Raw genomic sequence first — 15564 nt, forward strand, 5'->3', positions numbered from 1 at the left:
GGATTTCGCCGCTTAGATGTGAAATGCATATGATCCCAGTCCTCAGTGTTCCCCACTGGAATGTTTGGCTCCCTCTGCCCCCCCCCTTTCATTATTTTCTCGATGTCCTACCAGATCCCGCCCGGGACCAGTGCTTTGGGGACAGATTCAGTCGTCTTTTGCTGGATGAGTTCCTCGGTTACGACGACATTCTCATGTCCAGCGTGAAGGCCTTAGCTGAAAATGAAGAGAATAAAGGTAAAAGGGGGGGGGGTTACAGAAGGGGCTTATTGTTCAGTTAACTTGGGGGGGTTATGTGTGTGAAATTGTGCTCACAGTGCTTGTGATGACTACATGGACCAGTCCTCGCAAGCATTTTTCCTTACAGTGCTGCATACACGTGAGCCTGCGGTATAGATTTGGTTTTGTTTGCTGCATTTTTATCCCGCTTTTTAGGCCATGGTGGTCTCCCAAGGTAGCTCATCTCAGTAAAAAAGGGAGACACACAGGGACTTAACCTGTGTTGTATGTTATCAGTGGGATCTCTTTGAGGTTCCCACTCACAGTTTATTGGTGCTTCTACCTCATGCCCTGGCTAACGGATTGTGCACATGCCATGACTCCCACCCAGCAATGTGGTCCTGGGCTTCCTGAAAAAAACACACACCAGCTTTCAAGTTCCTAGCCAGTATGACTTTGAAGATAATATTGTGGCAATCTTGGAAGCCAAAGATTTCCAGGGTTAGGGATGGGTTAGAGCTCCAGCATGTTGCATCACTCCAAGCTCCTCCCCATAGCTAGTAAAAGCTACAATAGACTATTCCAAATTAAAGAAATTGGACTTGACATTGGTCACGTGGGTTGCGGAATTTGGCATTTCTTGATGCTGAATTCCGACTGCTCTCAAAACATTAAATGTTCTGCAGCCAGGCAAAGCTCAGGCGGCTATGGTCCATGATTAGGTCAACTGTTGGCAGCTGATCACATGGGAGCATCCCAAATTCAGTCAAGGCTTCCCTTTGGAACTGCCTGTTTTTATAAAGTTGGTTTGGCAGGTTGCAAAAACTTACACTCTAATCGGTTCTCCTCCTCCTATGCTTCCTTCCGCACCCCCTCAGGGTTCCTTCGTAACGTGGTGTCCGGGGAACACTACCGTTTCATCAGCATGTGGATGGCCAGGACTTCATACCTGGCAGCCTTCGTCATCATGGTGATCTTTGTGAGTATTTTTGTCCTTTTACTGTAGGACTGCCGTTCAGCTGCATTGGTTCTCATGGTTACAGCGAACACAAATTAAAACCACTCACAGTTAAATTAGTCTGATACCATGGTATCGATCAGTTGCCATGACAAAAGGCAGTCCTCAGGATGCGTTTGTGAAGCTGCGTCCTTCCCTCTGCCCTCCAGATGTTCCAGCTGCTGCCTTAACCCTTTGTGTGTCTCCTAAGTGATGCACAGCCTCTGGCCCTCCAGATGTTCCAGCTGCTGCCTTAACCCTTTGTGTGTCTCCTAAGTGATGCACAGCCTCTGGCCCTTTCAAAGTGTTGTTGTGGCAGCTAAGCGGATGTGTTGGGCAGCGGAGACAGCTGCTGCTCCTGAGTGGATCGTCATCCTCTCCCACCAAAGTTGCAGTGGAACACTGCTTAATTTCAAATACATGATGCATTACAGCAAGTGAGCCCATGAAACCTACTAGCCCACATAACATTCTTACTAGCCCACATATTACATCGGTCATTTCTGGCACATCTATAGTCAAGGGATGGGAGGGCAGCAGGAATCATCTCTCTTCTGATTTACAAAACTTTTCATCCTGGTCACGTGGAGGCCATTTCTTGCTCTCCATAGGTGAGTGGTTACTTACCAGCCTAAATCTTCACATTCATCCTGTTGGCAGGATTGAGTTTCCTCAGGAACATATCGCCAAGCATGTGTGTGGGTTCTTTGTTGTCTCTTGGGCATGTCTCTTCATGGAGACATCCTCTGTTTTGCGAGGGCATATCCAGAATGATGACTTGCATGGGGAAATGAGGATGGGGGAGGGAAGCTCCCCTGAGGGTGGGTAATTCCTCCTCTTGAACATTCTGAAAGCAAACGTTTGGGGGGCTTGAACAAACTGCGGCTTCAGGGCAGGACAAAGAATGGATGGTTCTCAGCTATCATAATGTTGGGGGACATTTTCCTACATCGGGGGTGGGGGCAGACATGCTGTTGGGATTGTAACACTTACCTGCCTTTCTCGTTTCAGACCCTGTCCGTCTCCATGTTGTTGCGCTATTCACATCACCAGATCTTTGTTTTTATTGGTAAGCACTCACAGACCTGGCTGGCGTTTCTGCCATCCACGTGCCCTTCAGAGGGGGTCAGAATGAACTTGGGCTTGAGGGAATTGAGAGCCCAGAATGCTGGGCATCAGGCAGGTGCTACTGCCCAAGGCCCTAAAATGGCAAGCTCCCTCTTCCTGACCCTGGATAGAGGTTTTGACCGAGTCCTGCAGCCCTGGATTGTGGAGTGAGTCAGTCCCAAGAGGGATCCACTGTTCAACTCTCAGCAGTTGGCTGATACTTTCTGTCTCTTCAATGGCCTAGTTCAGCCTTAGCCCACCTGGTGCCCTCCAGAAGTGTCGGGCTACAACTCCCAGCACCCTGCAGCCAGCCTTGGTGCCTGGGGGATTCTGGGAGTTGTAGTCCCAACACATCTGGAAGGTGCCAGGTTGGTGAAAGCTGGCCTAGTGCACCCAGACGACAGGAGGTAAAAATGTTCCTGCATGATGCCGTTTAAAGACTGCAGGGAACGGAATTGTGCTCCTCGTGTGTAGGAAACCAGGCATATTCTAACCTAGCAGTTTTCCTGATACTCTAGCTTTATGTGTGCAAGGAATTTTTTTCAGTGCGCAGTCTGGAGCAGTATACCTTGAAACCAATTTTTGGCTGGTTGGGTATTCCTCCATCTCCTCACCTTTTTTTGAGCGAACAAGACCCTCTCGGTATCCAGCTACGAGACAGTAGCTCGGGCTGGAGCTTTCTAGAGGCAAAAGCTAGCATAGATGGGGAACGACGTCCTTCTGGATGTTGTTGGACTTCAGCTTCCATCAGCCCTCACCAGCACACCCAGGGGTGAGGGGAGCTGAAGCCCAGCGACACTGTGTGGGCCACACGTTCCCCATCCCTGATCTGTAGGGATGCGCAACACTGGCCTGTACCGAGAGAGGCTGCCGAACCATCTGCCCTGGTCTGGTATCCCCTTGGCTGTCGGTAGCTCTCAAAAGCCTTTGGCTGACTTTCTTCCTCAGTGTTACTTCTGGAGTTCCTTTTAACCAGGAAACAGTGGGGAATCGAACACGGGAGTAGGTGCCGTGCCATTGACCTATGGCTCCTCAGCTCAAGGCAGCTTATCCATTAATCAGTTTTGTGTGCACTGAATGACAGTTGCTCCCCAACCCTTGAGGCAGGGATCTTTTGCTGCCCGAGATCCATTTTTTGTTGTTGTTCATTTGTTAAGCTGGGACTTTTGACCTGCAGAGCCTGTGTCCTACCGCTAAGCTCTCGGCCCTTCCTGACTTAGGAAGCTGCCTTATAAGTCAGTTTTATTGCGTATAATCATAGCTACTTACAATTTCACCAGTCACAAAAAAAGATGGAACAAGCCAATCAAATCAGTTCACTGTGTGCCCAGCTTACAGAGACAGTTATTAGAACTTTTGCTCTAATCTTTTTAGCAGCCACAGCAGATAAAGCTACTTGCCTGGTTACGTAACAGTCCATATCTGCAAGGACTTTACGCATTTGTTCAGCCAAAGTTCTGTCAGACTTTCCTCCCTATGAAGGTACAAGAAAAATTTTTCCTAGCACTGGTGTACAATTCACAGAAGAACATGTAAATCAATAAATAACCTCTGTATAATATGATGATAACAAAAATTTTATTCTCTGAATCAGACCAGATGAACTTTTACTCAAAAAATGGATCTAAATACTTGGAACGAATTTGGGGAAAGATAGGGCAATAAAACAGGTAATGGGGCAGGTCCTCTACTTTGCCACTATGACAAGGGCAAGGTCTGGAGGCATAAGGGGTTTTATTAAAATGCCCTCCCAAAATATCCTCTATTTGTGGGGCCCTGCATATAAGAAGACATGAAAAAAGACTGACCTAAGGAAGGCAAAGACAGAACTGCATATGAAAAATGGGAACATTAGCATGAAGTGGGTGCAGTGTGGACATGCAGTTCTGTCTTTGCCTTCCTTAGGTCATTCTCAGCCAAAAAATTAAAAGAATGAGAGGAAGATCACCCTGCTAAAGGTGGCCCCACTTAGTAAATCCTGTTCGTTGGATGGTGTCCACATCATTCTTAGCACCCTGTGAATATGGGACAGGCAACCTGGTGCCCTCCAGATGTGGACTTCAGCTCCCACAATCCCTGACCCCTGGGCAAATGGGAGTTGGAGTCCGCAACATCCAGAGAGCACCAGGTAGCCAATTCTAACCCAAAGTTGCCTATTCCAGTAAGCAATGACTCTCCACGCTCTTTCCCAGCTCTGCTGTCTGGGACTTTTTTTAACTTTGGGAGGATGAACTTGAGAGCTTCCGTCCTCTTCAGCTTTGCCACCTTCTCCCTTTCCAGTGGACCTGCTGCAGATGCTGGAGATGAACATGACGATTGCCTTCCCTGCAGCTCCTTTGCTGACGGTCATCTTGGCTCTCGTAGGTAAGGAGGCAGACTCGGCCCCCCTGGACACCCTCAGCCTCCGAGGACGAGGAGACTTGGGTTGGTGTGGGGAGAGGGGACAATGGCCCATTTGGAGGCCCATGGTGCTGTGGACAGGGGGTGCCCCGGTCACTGGCCCTTTCCCTCTGGCGATGTATTTAATTCTCAAAACATCTCCAGCTCCAAGGAGTCAAATCCCAATCGGAGCCGCAAATCCACACTTCCCCAGCCTGATGCCCTCCAGTGAGCTGCAGCCCCCATCATCCCCCAGCCAGCGGTGCTTGTTGACGTGTTCTCTCTCCTCCCTTCTCCCCGCCAGGCATGGAGGCGATCATGTCCGAGTTCTTCAACGACACCACCACAGCCTTCTATATCATCCTCATCGTGTGGCTGGCCGACCAGTATGACGCCATCTGCTGCCACACCAACACCAGCAAGAGACACTGGCTGAGGTGTGGAGACATGAAGCCACCGTGGGCTGAGCGGAACCAGAGTCCGTCTTGCCCAGGCCTGCCACGGTTGGCCTTCGGTGCCCTTCAGATGCATTGCAGTTCGACTCCCATCGCATTGGTCATACTGGCTGGAGAGGATGGGAGTTGTAGGTCCAGGCTGGGGAAACCTGGTCTGCTTCCAAATGGTGCTCTGAGGGCTCCAGCAGAGAAAGGGGGACTTTCCCAATCGTGCTTCTTGAAATAGTGTATTTCAGGCTTTGGGAAGCAATCTTTCCTGCCCCGCATCGCTTTGGCTTAGCAGTCCCAGTCGGGTTTCTGCCTCCCAGTGTCGCACGTAGCAGGACTTGTGTTCTCATAGAATAGTAGGGCTGGAAGGGGCCTACAAGAACATCAAGTCCATTCCCCTGCTCAGTGCTGGAATCCACATCAAAGCATCCCTGACAGGTAGCTGTCCAGCCTCATCTTGAATGCCTCCAGCATGGCATTCTCGAGTCAACAGCCTGCTTATTTGTTCATTACATTTATATGCTGCCTTCCTCCCCTTCCATGATCTTCCTCCTTTCCATGGGGTTATTTTATTTATATATTACATTTATATTCATAGAATCACAGAATCATAGAATAGTAGGGTTGGAGGGGGCCTACAAGACCATCGAGTCCAACCCCCTGCTCAATGCAGGAATCCAAGTCAGAGCATCCCTGACAGATGGCTGTCCGGCCTCGTCTTGAACGCCTCCAGTGTGGGAGAGCCCACCGCCTCCCTAGGTCATTGGTTCCATTGTCGCATTGCTCTGACAGTCGGGATGTTTTTCCTGATGTTCAGCCGGAATCTGGCTTCCTGTCACTTGAGCCCATTATTCCGTGTCCTGCACTCTGGGATGATCGAGAGGAGATCCTGGCCCTCCTCTCTGTGACAACCTTTCAAGTACTTGAACAGCACTATCCTGTCTCCCCTCAGTCTTCTCAAGGCTAAACACGCCCAGTTCTTCCAGTCTCTCCTCGTAGGGCTTTGTTTCCAGTCCCCTGATCATCTTTGTTGCCCTCCTCTCAACCCTCTCCAGCTTGTCTGCATCCTTCTTCAAGTGCGGTGCCCAGAACTAGACACAGAACTCCAGATGAGGCCTAACCAGTGCTGACTAGAGGGGAACTGGATTTGGAAGCTATGCTTCTATGAGTGCAGCCATCATCATCATTATTCCGCCTTTTCCTCCAAGGCGGCATACATGATCCTATTCCTCCTCCATTTTATCCTCACAGCTCTGGGAGGCAGGTTAGTCTGAGAATCGGTGACTGGCCCAAAGTCGCCCAGTGAGCTTCACGGCAGAGTGGGGACCAAAACCCGGATCTCCTGAGTCCCAGTCCAACACTCTTAACACTACACCACGCCAACTGTTACTGCTTTGCATCTGGTTTTGCAATTTGGCACTCCTCTTTCTGGCTAGGCCTGTAGCCAGTCCCTTTGCAGCCCACCTACATTGTTCCCATTGCCAGCTTGTCTCCTGGTTTTAACAATTTTCTCCTGGAGGAAATTAGCTGTGTGTAGCTGCAGGGAAATGCCTGCCCCGCGTCCTCTCCCATGAACTCCACTGCTCCCTGCTCACTTGTTCCACCGTAGACCTGCTGCTGGTTGGAAATCGGGGCTGGGGGGTAGCCTTGCATCTTGGAAGCAGGAAATGGTGGTGAGGGGGGGTGGAGAGCAAACTGGATTTTATCAGTACTCTGTGGGTGTGCGTGGGTGTTTTATTAAAAACAACCTTTTCCTGTTTCTCTTCAGGTTCTTCTACTTGTACCATTTTGCTTTTTATGCCTACCATTACCGCTTCAATGGACAGTACAGCAGCCTGGCGCTGGTCACCTCGTGGCTTTTCATACAGGTGGGCTGCTGGTTCTGCCACATCTGTCCAGGGGCAGGGACTGCTGTCAAAGTGGAGGAGAAGATTTGGGCTGCTTTTGTTGAGGTTTATGTATGGTTCTTAGAAACCTGTATTTTCTTTCATATATGTCTATACACACACACACACACTCATTCAAATCTGTGTAGCCTCATTTTTTATTTTTTTATTTCTTCTGTTGAAATTTTATAATAAAAAAGATTTTTAAAAAGCGAGGAGGCGGCCATCATGGCTCTGTGCAGGGCCACAATCCTGCTAGATAGAGCACAGTAGACTTGAAGAATGTGGAATTAGCTATATGCAGGGATAAGCACCCTGGTGCCTTCTAGATGCTTTGGACTACAATTCTCACCAGCCTCAGCCTGCCAATGGTCAGGGATTGTAGTCCAAAACATCTGGAGTCTACCAGGTTGCTCACTCCTGAGCTTTCCTGAGAAAACAGACAGAAAGGAAAAGAACACCTGCCAAGTTTCTAGCCCTTAGGCTCGAAGGTGTGAGGACCATGTTCACTTAATCTCAAAAGCCACCAAGGGAGCAGTCTTAAGATTCTCAGCAGTCGGGGGAGACAGACTTTAAATGCCCTTGTCAAACTCCTGGCTAGTAAAAGCAAAATATATAGCGCAGAATCCATGTTGTGTTACGCAAAAGAGGTTTGGTGGTGGTGAGAGATGCCTCTGACAGCAATTGACTCAGCTGTCTTGACTGTCACAGTTGGCGGGGGCACCTGCGGCTCCTGTTGGCCGAGCTGCTTTCATCCCAGGAGACAACCCGGACCAGTTGGTACCAGGAAAGCAGCCAGCCACGGAAATTAGGGGAAAGTGGGCTTGCTAGCTCACTGGGGTGGGAAGCATGCTGCATGGGTTGAAAAATGAGAGCCAGTGTAGTGTAGTGGCAAGCGTGACGGACTGGGAGCCGGGAGATCCGGGTTCTAGACCCCACTCGGCCATGGAAGCTCACTGGGTGACTTTGGGCCAGTCACAGACTCTCAGCCCAACCCACCTCACAGGGTTGTTGTTGTTGTGAGGATACAACGGAGAGGAGGAGGAGGATAATGTCAGCCGCCTTGGGTTCCTTGCAAGAGGAAAAAAGGCGGGATATAAATGCAAAAAATAAAATAACTAACTAACTAACAGCCCCACCTTGGGGGAGGAATTGCAGAATAAAAATGGGCCAAACTGGCAGAATAATTTATGCAGGCCACAGGATTCTGCTTTCCTCAGCACAAAATCTGTGTTATGTGGATGGCAATCTTTTTTTTTTTTTTTAAGATTTAGCTTGGGGTGGGAACGCAAGCGTGTGAACAGCCCTGATTCATACCTTGCATCTTAACATCAACCCCCTTCTCCCCACTCTTGTACCCCTCCCCACCTCCCTTGCAGCATTCGATGATCTACTTCTTCCACCACTACGAACTGCCAGCCATCCTCCAGCAGATCCGGATCCAAGAGATGCTGCTCCAGAACCAGCAGGTGGGGGCCCAGACCACCCTCCAGGACAACCTCAACAACAACACGACCGTTGCCCCTGCCGACCTACGGCCCCACCTGGACACAGGCCCTGCTGGGGAAGGGGTCAGTCCCCTGGCTCCCGGGGAGGGCCACGCAACCACCATTGCCACCACCACTACCTCCCTGGGGAGCAACTTGAACTGGGTGGCAGAGACGGCTGCCGTGATCACGGAAGCCTCCTTCCTGTCCAACCTCAGCAGCTCCTTTTTGGACCCGGGTGTCGCTTCAGAAGCCATGGGTGGTGAGAACTTGCAGGACGCAGCAGCCCCTTCGAGCGTGATGACCCAGATCCTGGTTAGCAGTGACCACACAGAGGCTCCCATGGGCTCTATCACCATTGCAGTCACGTCAACAACAGGAGTTCCTGCCACAGGCCTGCCATCATCTCCTGCTGCTGCCCACCTCCATCTGGCTCATGAAGCTGCCCCCCTGCTCTTTGAGGGCACAGCAGGCACAGCCGAACCAAACACAGACTGTGTTGCAGGGCCCGGTTCACCAGGCTCTGCTGTAAGAAGATCCCTAAGTCAGCCACCTGAAGAAGGACTCATGGAGGTGGACCCCTGCCCAGTGTCCCCACACAGTACGACCACCCCAGACCCCGAATCCCGCTGCCTCTCCTGAGCTCCCTCCTCCGTAGCAGGCTAGATGCCTTTCCGTTCTCATTGTTTGGTTTTCACACACGCACCCATAATTCCTCTTCAACGAGAGGAAGGACGCAAGATGCAGAGAGAATAATCTCTCCACCTGCCCAGAAAAGAAAACATGAAAAGAGGGGCTGGCAGTAATAGATGTTGTCCCCAAATCTGGTTCCTTCCCTTGCAGCTGGCCATAGCGGTTTCTGCCCCTTTCCCCACTTGGCATCCTAACCCTCACCTCCTTTTCTCCCCCCGTAAAATCATGGGACTCCCCTTGAGATCTGCTGGAGATCTTGACATAATTTTGACTGGAACGTTTTTGTTTGGTTTTGTTCTGTTGGCAAGTGGGGAGGCCAGAAAGAAATGGGGATCATGGCAAACCACTTTAAATGCACCCCTTTTCAGGGCAGGCTGGGTGACCGTGAAAAGAAACAGACCTTTGAGGGGAATGGATAGTGAGACAGTTCGATGGGCACTGGCTGTGGGATGATTAGCAGCCACTGTTCCATGGGATCTCTCGTTCTGATGGCTTAGAAAAGTCTCCCTGGCTTTTGCCATGGGGGCTTCATCCACAGATATATAAACAGTCTCTTTCGGAACAAATCATTGTGTTTTTTTTAAAAATGGAGATACAGAGGGTTATTAAATAATGTGACACGCTTGGAAAGAAGTGGCAGTTGTTAGTCTCTTGTTGAGCCAATCTTTTGTGTCCACTGGTTGTGTCCACAGAAGGTCGGGTGCCGGTCTCCGATTCCTTTCCACCACCACGCGCATAAGTTCCTGCTGTGGAACAAGGGTTCCGCGAGGAAATGATCGCAAAGCGCCAGAACTGGTTCTCTCTGCAGTTGTTGGCTGACCTGGAGATGTGTTCCTGTTGGGTGTTTCGAAGGAGGGGGCACAAAACTGCTTAGTTCAGGTTCTGCAAGCTAAGACTGATGGTGCTTCTGATTTCACTCTGATGTTGGCTAATGTTAGGAAATGGGGAAGTCCTTAATATCTTGGAAGTGGGGAGCAAAAAGATGGGGCAGGCTAGATCGAGCACAGCAGCCTGGCTTGAAAGTCAGTTTTCCTTGTGTTTAGCAGTGGCTGATGCCCCTGAGGTTTGGTGGGACCAATGGTGAGGAAGTGCCTGGCCCTTGTCAGCTGTACGTTGGGGCAAATGTACCTGTTTGTTGGGGGATCTCTCTGCCACAAGTGGGGGGTGGCGCTATCCCATTTATCCCAAATATAGAGCCGCCTCTGGTTATGTTGCCAAGTCATCTGATCAGCACCTGCCCAGCCCTCTTCTTCTGTCCTTGCACAGATGCTTTCCCCCACCCGATTTTTGTTTATGCTGCATGGTGGCTTAGGATATTCCACAGTCCCAAGCACCTTTTTCTTGTCACTAGATGTGTCGCATTTGCCCTTCTCTCAAGTCTTGGAAATAAAGAGAACGAACAGCTCCCCCACACACACCGCCCCCAGGAACTGCTCCCCAGTAGTCACTGCTTGGGATGGAGCCTTCCCCCACCCAAGATTGGGGGAAGCAGGCAGCATTGCAACTGGATTTAGTGGGACGGCATAGTTTGCCCCCCAAGTTGTGGCCCACGAGTGCATTTGTAGACTTGCCAAATCGAGCAGTGTGGACGAATGATCTGGCATTGGGGTTGAGCCACTGAGAGGAAGACCCAGAACACTGAATTCCCGGAAGGAAACCTTTCCACGCGGGCTGCGAATTTCTGAGATTTTAACTTAGCCAGCGGGACATACTGTAGAGGGACTTGTGTACGTGTGTGCGAAATTGCTCTGGGTTGCAGGAATGCCTTGAGCCTTGCTTAAGCGCTGGCTTGCATTAGACCACAGTGGCAGCACCAAAATCCTTAGTTTTCGGTCGAGTAGATGGCGACGGTCTCGGTCTGCTGTGTTCAAAATTAAAGAAACATAGCTGGGTGGATTATATTTGGTTTGGAGGCAGAGGGGGTGGGTGGGTGGGTGGGCTGGAAATAAATACTCCCCCCCATGGTGGTGGTGATAGCCCATTCATGTGCAATATATTAGTGGGATCCCTGACCATGCACTACCTGCCCCCCGGGCTTGGCAACTGTGAAGTTGCTTGTACATAGTCAGGCTTTGGGCTTTCAGGGTGAGGGTGTTAGGGGTTGACGGGATGCAGAAGTAGGTGGGAATGAGAGCGAATCAAACCAAATCACACAAAGAATGAAGAGTAGAGTTCATTCTATTTAATGTACAAAATGTTTGTATGTATATAGTATATATATATATATATAATAAATAAATACTATATCTAATGGCGTTACTCTGCTCCTTTTCCTTACCTCACGGTCAAGTGTATAACCTAGGGCGGCGGGGGGGCGGGTGTTGAATGCCTAAGACAGTTGTGCAAAATCCAGAACGGTCAGCCAGAGACATTTAGTCGTTCCCGGGGGGAAATGCTCCTTTTGCAAGAGAACTATGCTCCCGCTGGAAACCAAATATTTTGTTTAGCTTTCCCTCCCCAAAACGAAATGTTCCCCCTTCAGCTCTTTCTGTCACAGGCTGTATTCTCATCAACCCTGCTAGCATTTCTCTCCATACCACCATGCATTCCTCAAAAGTGCCACTCTTAACATTGGCCACCCAGTGCCCTCCAGATGCTTTGGACTACAAGTCCCATCAGCCCAAGCCAGCATGGCCAATCATCAGGATTGCTGGGCATTGTAGTCCAAAACACCTGGAGGGTACCAGGCTAGGGAAGGTTGGTCTAGGAGAATTGTCCGTGCTACCAACCTGAGCTAATTCAAATTTAATATTTACTCAAAATTACAAAATATTTGCAAGATTCTTGGACTGACCTGAACTTGGGAGCCTCCACCCCACTCTGGCAGGTACCAGAGGGTAGCACTGGGAGAGGAGGTTTCGGACCTGTGGCCGCTCACTTGTGGGGTGCCACAGGGTTCCATTGTCTCCCCGATGCTATTTAACATCTATGTGAAGCCGCTGGGGGCTATCATCAGGAGGTTTGGGGTGCAGTGTCATCAATATGCGGATGACACGCAGCTCTGCCTCTCGTTCAAATCTTCACCGGGGTTGGCCATAGAATCCCTGTCCAAATGTCTGGAGACTGTGAGTGGCTGGATGGGGAGGAATAAGCTGAAGCTGAATCCTGACAAGACCGAGGTACTTTTGGTGGGAGACAAGAGGAGGCTGGGGGATGTTGACCTGGTGTTGAATGGGGTACGGCTACCCTTGAAAGACCAGGTCCGCAGCTTGGGGGTCATCTTAGATTCCCAGCTGTCCATGGAGGCTCAGGTGTCAGCTGTGAGCCGGACAGCGCTGTACCAACTCCATCTGATACGGCAGCTGCGCCCCTACCTTCCCGACCATCTGCTCCCATTGGTGGTACATGCCCTGGTTTCCTCTCGTTTAGACTACTGTAATGCGCTCTACATGGGGTTACCCTTGAAGACGGTTCGGAAGCTGCAGCTGGTGCAGAACACGGCGGCTCGCCTGATTAAAGGCAGCCGCCGGCGAGATCACATCACTCCAGTGCTGAAGGAGCTGCACTGGCTACCAGTTGTTTTCCGGGCCAAATTCAAGGTGTTGGTTTTGACCTTTACCCTATACAGCTTCGGCCCAGCCTATCTCAAGGAGCGCCTCCAGAAACACCAGATAGGCTGCTCAACAAGTTCCGCCTCGGATGGCCTTCTCTCTGTCCCATCAGCCAGGACAGCTAGGCTGGTGAGGATGAGGGAGAGGGCCTTCTCTGTGGTGGCCCCCACTCTGTGGAACTCCCTCCCTAGGGAACTCCGCCATGCCCCCTCTTTAATGAGCTTCCGCCGTGCTTTAAAAACATGGTTGTTCAGGCAAGCATTTGGGGTGGGCTAGGGTAATTTTAGAAAAGTGATGTTTTAACGTTAAATTTTATTGTGTAAACTGTTTTTATTGTTGTACATCCCCCAGAGTGGCTGGGTGACCGGCCAGATGGGTGATTAATAAATTGGATGGATGGATGGATGGATGGATGGATGGATGGATGGATGGATGGGTAGATAGATAGATAGATAGATAGATAGATAGATAGATAGATAGATCCCTGAAATCTAAGGCAACCTGCATATTTTTGCAGCTGTTTTTCCTACAATCATAAGAGTTGGAAGAGGCTGTGTAGGGCATCTAGTCCAACTCCTTGCAGGAAATCCAGAGCTGTTCCTCTTCTTGTTCTTTTGGGTGGGGTGGGGGATACAAAAAAGCTTGCGAGTTCCTAGAATGGAACCAGAAAGTGGGGGGGGGGGTAGAAAGTAGGTCTCCACATGTTTTGGACTTCCGCTCCTAGCATTTCTGACCATTAGCCATGCTGGCAGAACCTTCTGGGAGTTAGGGATGGCGGAGAATTTCTCCCCGAAACTTTGGGGGGCCGAGCGCCAACGTGTTCGGCCCCCCGAACAAGTTTCGGGGAGAAATTCTCCGCCCCCCCGCCCCCCCCGGGACGGGACTTACCTTTGCCGAATGTCCCTCCCGGCGGCGGGTCCGGCCGGCGGTTCGGCGGGTGTTCGTGCGGGGCGGGAGCGGCAGCCGGTCTTTCGACCAGCTGCCGCCGCCACCATTGCAATAAAAGAAAAAAAAAAAACGCCCCCGTGATAGGCTACGTGACGATTCACGTAGCCTATCACGGCTAGATTTGCAAAGTCAGCCGTGATAGGCTACGTAAATCGTCACGTAGCCTATCACGGGTGACTTTAAAAAAAAAAGCGCGTACGGCTAATGGCGGCCCCCATAGGGAGCCGCCATTCGCGTTCCTTATTTGGTCGCTGTAGTCTTTGGTCGCTGTAAAGATTTACGTAGACTACAGCGACCAAATAAGGAACGCGAATGGCGGCTCCCTATGGGGGCCGCCATTAGCCGTACGCGTTTTTTTTTTAAAGTCACCCGTGATAGGCTACGTGACGATTTACGTAGCCTATCACGGCTGATTTTGCAGATCTAGCCGTGACAGGCTACGTTAATCGTCACGTAGCCTATCATGGGGGCGTGTTTTTTTTTAAAAAAAAAACTTTGGAGTTCGCAGCCGGGCGAGGCGAGGCGCCTCCTCCCCGGCCTGAATTTCGGCCGGGCGAGGCGGGAAGCCTCCCCCCCCCCCGGCCTGAACTTCGCGGGGGGAGCAGCAAAGCGCCTCCCTAAACACCGCGAACAAGCTTCGAGGACAGGTAAGTGACTTTCGTCCACCCCTACTGGGAGTTGGAAGTCCAAAACATCTGACGATCTGCCCACTCCTACACAAAGGAGAAATTAAAAAAAACTCTGATTTCTTGAAAGAGAAAAAAAACTTTTAACTGCTCTCCTTCTCGTAATCTATCCACCTAGTTCTGTTTTGAAATGAACAGAATAAACCGGTCTTTTGAAACAAGACCACAACTCTGTGTACAACCATTGTGGTTACACAGTTCTACATCATGGCAACCTTCCCCTCCAGATATCTTGGGCTACAACTCCTGGGAAGTACAATGAGTGGGAAACCACAAGAATCTGAAAATATTAATGGGAATGTAATTGTATCTACCTGCACCCTTAACGATTAAATATCTCATTAATCGAGGGCCAGTGATTAAAAAGACACGTTTCAAGGAGACAGACTGGTAACATACACTCCTGGTTCAAATAAGCTTTTTCAAAACATTATTTTAAGTCACATAAATAAATAATGGCTCCACGCTGAAGCAATGCCCGACTCTGCAGTTTGTTCAAGGTTCTGTACAGAATGCAAATACCTATAAATCAAATACAATCATTTGGCACACGGCAGCTTCAAAGTACCAAACATTTCAATACACATAATGTTGGGTAAACATGTTGAGGAAAAGGCCAAGCCAGGTTGAACACCCCAATCTGTAATTTTGTATGATTATATTGCTGAATTGTTACAAAATGCTGTATTTCATTGTTTAGGGGCGTATGCATACAATTACATCTCTGCTGATATTTTATTGCATTTATATCCCGCCTTTTTTCCTTTTGCAAGTAGCCCAAGGCGGCCGTACATTATCCTCTCCATTTTAGCCTCACAACAACCCTGTGAGGTAGGTTGGGCTGAGAGTCTGTGACCGGCCCCAAGTCACCCAGCGACCTTCCATGGCCGAGTGGGGGACCAGAACGCAGATCTCTTCGCTCCCAGTCCAACACTCTAGCCACTGCGCCACACTGCTTATGTTTGTAGCTAAAGTGATTTTATACTTAATGCTGTACTTTTAAGATTTGTAAGGTTTGTAAAGTGCCCAGCAAGCGTTGGCTGTTGGGTGGTATAGAAATGCAGTAAATGAAATCATATTTTCAGATGTTTGTGTTTATTCTGCTCATTATACTTCTATGTTCAAATCTGTTGTTCTCTGGTGGTGGGACTACCACTCCCATCATTCC

At 49.9% G+C, this 15564-nt stretch overlaps 1 protein-coding gene across 6 annotated transcripts in view; it reads left to right on the forward strand.

The window, feature by feature from the left end:
* TMEM259 (transmembrane protein 259) overlaps window positions 1-12355 on the forward strand; it is a 45454-nt gene extending 33099 nt beyond the window's left edge. For all 6 annotated transcript variants that reach the window (XM_084825536.1, XM_084825537.1, XM_084825535.1 and 3 more), the window contains 7 exons: window positions 115-237; window positions 1098-1198; window positions 2228-2285; window positions 4604-4687; window positions 5007-5139; window positions 6914-7013; window positions 8411-12355. In XM_084825536.1, coding sequence (XP_084681662.1) covers window positions 115-237; window positions 1098-1198; window positions 2228-2285; window positions 4604-4687; window positions 5007-5139; window positions 6914-7013; window positions 8411-9160 — 1349 coding nt within the window. In that variant the 3' untranslated portion in view covers window positions 9161-12355. The remainder of the gene's footprint in view (window positions 1-114; window positions 238-1097; window positions 1199-2227; window positions 2286-4603; window positions 4688-5006; window positions 5140-6913; window positions 7014-8410) is intronic.
* Window positions 12356-15564: the final 3209 nt, after the last annotated feature.

The sequence above is a fragment of the Heloderma suspectum genome, chromosome Z, assembly GCF_057233095.1.
Source record: "Heloderma suspectum isolate Gila_16-S chromosome Z, 16-S_ref, whole genome shotgun sequence".
Taxonomy (NCBI): Eukaryota; Metazoa; Chordata; class Lepidosauria; order Squamata; family Helodermatidae; genus Heloderma; species Heloderma suspectum.